At 42.4% G+C, this 7741-nt stretch overlaps 1 protein-coding gene across 4 annotated transcripts in view; it reads left to right on the forward strand.

Annotated features, from left to right (window-relative positions):
• The window catches only part of dpydb (dihydropyrimidine dehydrogenase b), a 168681-nt gene that overhangs the window by 36165 nt on the left and 124775 nt on the right, over positions 1 to 7741 (forward strand). For all 4 annotated transcript variants that reach the window (XM_016284786.1, XM_016284785.1, XM_016284783.1 and 1 more), the window contains 2 exons: positions 5292 to 5379; positions 5598 to 5759. In XM_016284786.1, the coding sequence (XP_016140272.1) occupies positions 5292 to 5379; positions 5598 to 5759 (250 nt within the window). The remainder of the gene's footprint in view (positions 1 to 5291; positions 5380 to 5597; positions 5760 to 7741) is intronic.

A 7741-nucleotide genomic window follows, 5' to 3' on the forward strand; every position in this document is an offset into this window, starting at 1 on the left:
TTTTTTTATTTTTTTTTATTTTGTTTATTTACTTTCCCCTTTTAATTTCCTACAGCTCTTAGGACCCCTTTTTTTATTTTATTTATTTAAATTTTTTTTTTGTTGTTGTGTTTTTACTTTTACCTTATTTTAGTTATTTCACCATCACCATCGTCGTTTTTGGATAGGATTACAGTAGTTCGAGCAACTGTTGTTTCCTTAGCGAGTTATACAGGTTATTAGTAGCATAATCCCTGTTTCCTCTCTACTTCTCCTCACGCCTCAGTGCCAGGCCTAATACGTTGAAGGGCAGCTACCATTGCAACACAATGTAGGCTAACATAAAACTAGAAACAATTCCCACTGTTTCTTTTTCTTTTGACGAGGTATTTGGTGGGTCCCTGCTAGTTTAGCTAACAGCCTAACCCTAGGGTTATGAAGTCTATTGCAGCATCACACACAAGTGAAACCTGCTTAGCCATATCTCTTAGAAAACAACTAAAATAGGTAAAAATGTTCCTTTTTTTTTTTTAGTTCATCTTATTTTATTTCAGTTTCGTCATAGTGACCAAACCCGTGAACCATCAGTAGTATAGCCCGGTCATCAGCTGACCCCTGCTTACGGCCCCTCAACAAAGTTACTCAAACTCTTCCTTTGTGTTCACGAACAAAAAAACATAGCACCTTACCTCACTAGCTGCCTCCCACCAGCTAGTCATACCTTACACGGCCTACACAGCCGTTCCCCTTAGAGATAGTTTAACACCTCTGTACGTACCTGCATTTGCCTTGTGTCTCTCTCTCTCTGGTGTTCCCACAAGTGTGCCAGTATGTCGCAGACATTCCACAGACATCCAGCCCTGGCAGCTCACCAGGACCACCTGGACACTCAGTAGAGCACTGTAATGGACATCATTCAGCTCAAAGCAGCCAACGACCTGCCATGGCAAAGAAAGGAACAGCGAGACTGCGACATAAGCGAACACTTGACCAGCATCATCCTCTCCTCGGCCCACACCCTCAAGGGCCTCAGACAGGAGGTATATGAGCTGAAACTGCAAGTCACAGAATTCTGCAGAGAACTGACACCTGCTCAACGAGAGATAGCACAGAATGGATGCAAAGAACCCCACAGAATGGTGCGACAGAAGGAAATCACCAGTCTTCACAGAGGCTCTAACAGCTGCTAAACACCAGGCGCCGCTGGAAAAAGCCATCACACAGGACTTGAAAACAGAACTGTTTCACACAAATTCACTCTTAAAACAACTTATGTGGAACTAAATGAGAGAGACACCACATCTAAGGCCTTACAAGGCCAGCTGCATTCAGCCAGAGCTGAGGTCCAAACCCTGACTCAGCAATTAGAAAGGAGCTTGACTTGGTTCAGAAAGAATTTAAACAGTCCTAACGACTGCGCATAGACCTAAGCAAAAGACAGCAGGTTGAACACCACGTCGCCAGCAGTGCAAGCCCTCCATGCCTGTGCACAGCTACGAAAGGGGGGAAAGGGAGCCAAAGCCTTCTGCTTGACACTTCACAAGTCAGCTCCCTGAAAACCTCTGCAGCTGCAACAAAAAAAAAAATTTTCAGGCGAACCGAAGCAACGCAACGAGGTGAATTCAGTGTCACAAATGAACTGAAATATGCTTGCAGACCACAAGGCGAACAGATAGGGAAAACACGAAACAGAACTTCCCCTGGCCAGCAGGTCCACCCCCTCAGCCAAGAGTTTGAACCTGCGAGGGGGGGGCGAGAGCCACTGTTCACACGTCACCAATCAGCAGCCACAAGGGGGTGGGGCAAGGACCTTTCCAGAGGATCACTGCAGACACACATACCGTGTGACCCCACAGACCCCAACGAGCTGGCCAGAGACAACACATCTGGCAACCTAAATACTCTCAGACCCAGAGTCTGAACACGGACTGATCGCTGCCCCAGACACCAAGCAGGGCCGGCGTGAAACTCCCCATGCTTACTACCACAGACTTTGACAAACTTACTCCAAGCTCACGATTACCCTGGGATGGCGGAGGACACCAGCTGCAAGAAGTCATCTAGGCATTAGGGCCTGCCGCACAATGCCTAATCAACAGCTGCGTACCCTGACACAGAAGGCCTTTAACAAGCAGCAAGGCCTCCACTAAAGGTGTTTGTCAAACCCCACTGAGTCTGAACTTCACAACTCATAATCCAAAGCGGGCACCAGAAGGCACCCAGCATTGCCACAATGCAAAACCCTTCTACAGAAAGCCCTAGCCAGAAGAGGACAGAGCCATCACCATGGCAACAGACCCAGGTTCCAGACCAACCACTGGGAAAAGGCGTCCTCATCCTGCAAACACCACGGTATGTCCAACAGCAGTCCACCACAACATCCTCCTCCACACCCTTCACACAGGTGCTGAACGGAGGCTACACAAGGACAGCTGGACACGCCTACTTCTGGGTTACAGGAGCTGCTGACACTCGCAAAAGAGCTCCTTGAACAAAACTCAACTAAGGAGTACTGAGAAGGACAAACCTCTGACTCCTTGCCTGCTGCAACACAGCATCAGGCCCCTCCAAGGGAGGAGCATCCCTTGAAACCGGTCGACACCCCCAGAAGCAGCCAGACAACGTTGGATTGAGCAACGGGCCCACATGCCCAACAGCGAAAGCTCTACAAACACAACTCAGGCAAGCTCAAGTCGGTGCCGCCACAAGAGCCAAGCGACACTGCAAACATCGGATTTCTAGTGACGTTGAGCAAAGCAGAGAGCTCACAACCACCTGCCGCTTTCCTGCCATCATCACTAGGTCAGTCGGAAATTCTGTACACACTATAGAATCTCCATAACAGTTCCCGGCAATCCCTGGAACCACCTGCACTCTCACCAGTGAGAGTCTAACCCGGCTGTCCCACATCACGGGTACCACAGATAGCCTACTGGCTAACAACATCAACAAAAAACCATCATACCCGGACTAACTCACTTCAGGTTGACAGGTGACACAGCCTTGACACCTGCTGCATAAGCTCGAGGACCTAATTATTCATATTTTCCATGAGCTGATTCGTTACACAAACAAATTATACTTATGAACCGATTCTTTTTAGAGAATCAGAAATACAGTGCAACCAGTATAGTCTTATTCCTAAACAAATTATTTGTATGAAACATTTTTTAATTAATCAAAAAACATGCAGCACTGACAGTGTAGTCTGATTCCTGAACAAAATACTCTTATGAACCAATTGTTTTTAATGAATAAAAAATGTACAGTGCACGCAGTGTAGTCTGTTTCCTGAACAAATAATTCTTTTGAACCACTTTTTTTAATAAATAAAAAACCTACAGTGCAACCAGTTTTGTCTGACTAACAAGCAAATGACTCGTACGAGCCAGTTCTTTTTAGTTAATCAAAAACATACAGAGCAACCAGTGCAGTCCGATTTAAACAACCGACTCTGAGTTTGTTCTTTTTAGTGAAACTAATACGTACATAAAAGTGATACTTGAATCAGTGTAGTTACTGACTGGTTGTTCATATGACAATGTGTAGTACCGTTTTTTATTAAAAAAATCTAATCATATAAATGTTACCACATTTAAAAACATAACCCATCATTTGGTGATGAAATGTGAATTTCTTTTTCAAAATATTTATTCCTCACAAGTTCTAAAAGAATCGTTGATGAAATCATTAAAGTACTGCAACCATACTGTTTCAGGAATTCTTAACGATTCCCATCACTGCTCGTTTGATTAGCTACAGTTTTAAGCCAGGATTTTGTTGAGCCTTTTTTTTTGTAGACTCATTCAGCCCTGATATTCCCAAAACTCTTAAATGAATGCAGTCATTTCCATTGACATTTACTTAAATGCATTTGCTCCCGGTCAGTCAGATATTGTATGCTCAGAAAAAGTGGCAGGTCATCATGAGCCTAACCATTTTTGAAGATGTACTGTATGTGACACTGATCAAGAATCCGAAAAGTGACCTATGATTATTGCACCACTGTTGCATGTGTCAGACTTCAACTTCAGACTTCAAGATTTCAACTGGAATTCCACGGTCACAGGGTCCTTACCTATATCCAAATCTGTTCTGCTCGCTCTCTTCGATGGAATGTGCCGCATGCATTTTGTTCCTCCATGAATATTTAATTGGCTGGAGCCAAATTATCCCATGTATAATTTAAAGCAGGCATGTTGTTGTCTACAACAACAGTTCCCTGGTCATTATGAAGTCAGCAGTATTTATAAGAGGTATCAGTCTTCACCAGTGCAGAGACATGTCTAGGATAAAACAAGCATCGCTCAGCCATTTGTTCTCAGCTCTCCTTTTTCCAACCACACAAAGGGCAAACCATTATCTACTGCTGCACACCATCAGCAGTGCCAGTAGTATATTTGATATTGTATGCTTTACTTTTCTTTGGTATATAAATGTGTGGATTTTGCTTTAAAGGAATAGTTCATCCAAAAATACAAATTTGACACCCTTAGGACATTCCAGATGAAGATCAGTTTGTTTCTTCATCTGAACAGATTTGGAGAAATTTAGCATTGCATCACTTGCTCGCCAATGGGTCCTCTGCAGTGAATGGGTAGCGTCAGAATGAGACTCCAAACAGCTGATAAAAACATCACAATAATCCACAAGTAGTCAACATGACTCCAGTGGGTCTATTAATGTCTTGTGAAGCAAAATGCTGCATGTTTGTAATAAACAAATAATCATTAAGATGTTTTTAAATTCAAACTATTCCTCTATTGCTCTCTTCAGTAAATAAAGTTGTCTCATCTGAATCAGGTGAGACATATGCACAGATCAAGCACCGTTTATAAGCGAAAACCATCCAGAATGGGGGATTTTGATGTGAGAGGACAACAGAGGTTGGAAGGAAGTGTTATTATGTATTATGGATTGGTATTTTGGACATAAGTGAGGTTTTAAAGTTAAAATGCTTTAATAATGGATTTATTTCTTACAAACACATTGCTTTTCACTTCACATGACGTGAATTGATGGATGTGTGGGTTTTTGTGATGTTTATCAGCAGTTTGAACCTTCATTCTGACGGCACCCATTCACTGCATCCATTAGTGAGCAAGTGATGTAATGCTACATTTTCCTAAATCTGTTTCGATAAAGAAACAAACTCTTTTATTTCTTGGATGGCTTGAGGGTGAGTACATTTTCAGTAAATTTAATTTTTTTGGGTGGACTATTCCTTTAAAGCAATGGAATAAAATTTTATTTCATGTATATTGGTTTTGCATATAAATGTGAGGTTTCAAAATTAAAATGATTTTTCATAGATGCCTGAAATGTGCAGATGCTCCTTGCCAGAAAAGCTGCCCCACCAATTTGGATATCAAGTCTTTCATCACCAGCATTTCCAACAAGGTAACACCTACTAAAATGCTTGAACTTGCTCGCACAGCAGCTACTCCGAACACAGTTTATTGATGTTGGCTTAAGTGATAATCTCATAATCCTTTGTGTATTATATTTCTCAGTTAGTTAAGCACAAGCACTTATACGTGCCTTTATTCGGCCAGGTAAAATCTCCAAATCTCTGCTTGAGTCCATGTTTATAGTTGACTCTATTGTGTGTCTTCTAGAACTACTATGGTGCTGCCAAGGCAATCCTGTCCGATAACCCTCTGGGTTTGACCTGTGGCATGGTGTGTCCCACCTCTGATCTGTGTGTGGGGGGTTGTAACCTCTATGCCTCTGAGGAAGGCCCCATCAATATTGGTGGGCTGCAGCAGTTTGCTACTGAGGTAAGGTGCTCTTCAATGCAATGGCTAACAATTGCAGATTTTTCACCCTTAAGTCAAAGGTATGGTGTGGTGATGATTCAAATAAAATTGAAGCTGAAAAGTAATGTAAAAACAATGTATTGTATGTTTGAATTTCAAGTCTTATTTTTGTACTTTAACGTAATGATTCCGTCAGTGGTCTACTGATGGTGCTCTCCTCTGTTCTTTCTGCTCTCTTGTACTTTGTGCTGTCTTGTAGCAGGCTTTGTACGTTCAGTTCCTCACTCACATCCTTATAACAATCACCAGGCTCTTTTTAGTTCCTCTGAGAAAACTCAGTGGGCAAGACTTTTTCTCTGATGGAATGGACTTTTTTTTCAAAGGTGTAAATCAAGAACTAGCTCAGGCAGGGAGAGAAAAGGTTAGCCTTTGCTCTCTTGATTTTTTCTTTAGTTCTTAATCTTTTCGAGAAAAGTAAACAAAAACAAGAACCATAGAATTGTGTTTTTTTCCCATGTTGCCTACCTAGTAGCCTACTACTTTGCACGGTCCTATTTGTTTAGCTTATTGGCTTATTTGTTGGTAAATATGTATTGGTTATTGTTGTTGGCTGTGATTGAGTTAGCTGTGTGATTTCAAACTCTTATGTTTAACATTAAATCAGACAAATACTGTATAAACATTTATACACTACCACTATCAAAAGTTTGGGGTCCGTAATATTTTTGTTAATGTTTTTGAAAGAAGTCTCTTACACTCACCAAGACTGCGTTTATTTGATTACAAATACTGCAAAAACAGTAATATTATGAAATACTTTTACCATAAAAAACTGCTTTCTATGTTATTATATTTTAAAATGCAAGTTATTTCTGGGCAGTATTTTCAGCAGCCATTTATAGAGTGTACAGTATCACATGATACTTCAGAAATCTTTCTGAGCTGATATCAATGTGCTAAAATCTTACTGACCCTAAACTTAACTGAACTGTTACTGGTGTATATATTATTTATAAGTTATGGAATAGTTTATTATTTTAGTAGGGAAATATGACTAAAAGGATTGATGCATAACCTAGTGACATTTTTCTTGTTAAAAATACATTATGTGTCAGAAACGAGACCGGGATCCAACAGCAGGTGAAACAAAAAATTCAAAGTTTATTGAAAACTGTGATAAGAGAAAATGCTCAGTCAATAAATCAGCCTGATAGCAAATCCGCCAGCAAATAGTCAGCTTTGATCAGCGCAGAGGTCAGACCAGCCTCTGCCGAGCCCGCGGAGAAGAGAGGCGGTGAACCGGCAATTGAAAGCCGCTGCTGAATTCCAGAGGTAGTGCCGAGCGTGGGCAGAGAGGAATCGGAAGGGGCTGCCGTGAAGAGACAGGCCTATGATAAGAGAGAGCCTAGGCAGAGAGCCGACCAGAGTCCTACAGGGACAGGTGGTTAAAAAGGGGAGGGTGACAAAAACAGGAACGCCAGACCGACTAGACTAGAAAAATAAACAAAACAAGACTGGGTCAGAAAACACAGCATGCACTGAGACGATCTGAGCTACAGAACAACACATTACAGACTTACACAAGACAGCAACCATAAGGGCAAGATAAAGGGAAGATAATGAGGACAAAACGGGGTGCAGGTGAGGAGGGAGAATTAGCTAACAGGGATAATGAGAGGGGCGTGGTAAACACCATGATGACAGCAGAGCACATGGCGAGCCGTCAAAACAAAAGGCCATGTGCACCATGACAACAAAGCCTAAGCAGACCCCACCGAGATCGTGACAGTACCCCCTCCCCTAAGGAACGCCACCAGGCGACTCTAGGGAGGGGGGTTTACCTTGTGTCCGGCGGAAGTCCTCGATCAGCGACTGATCCAGAATATCCCGAGCCGGAACCCAACTCCTCTCCTCAAGACCGTAACCCTCCCAGTCCACCAGGTATTGGAAACCCCTGCCACGACAACGAACATCTAGTAATCTCCTAACAGAATAGACAGGAG

This window comes from Sinocyclocheilus grahami, unplaced genomic scaffold (assembly GCF_001515645.1).
Source record: "Sinocyclocheilus grahami isolate Dianchi unplaced genomic scaffold, SAMN03320097.WGS_v1.1 scaffold188.1, whole genome shotgun sequence".
NCBI lineage: Eukaryota > Metazoa > Chordata > Actinopteri > Cypriniformes > Cyprinidae > Sinocyclocheilus > Sinocyclocheilus grahami.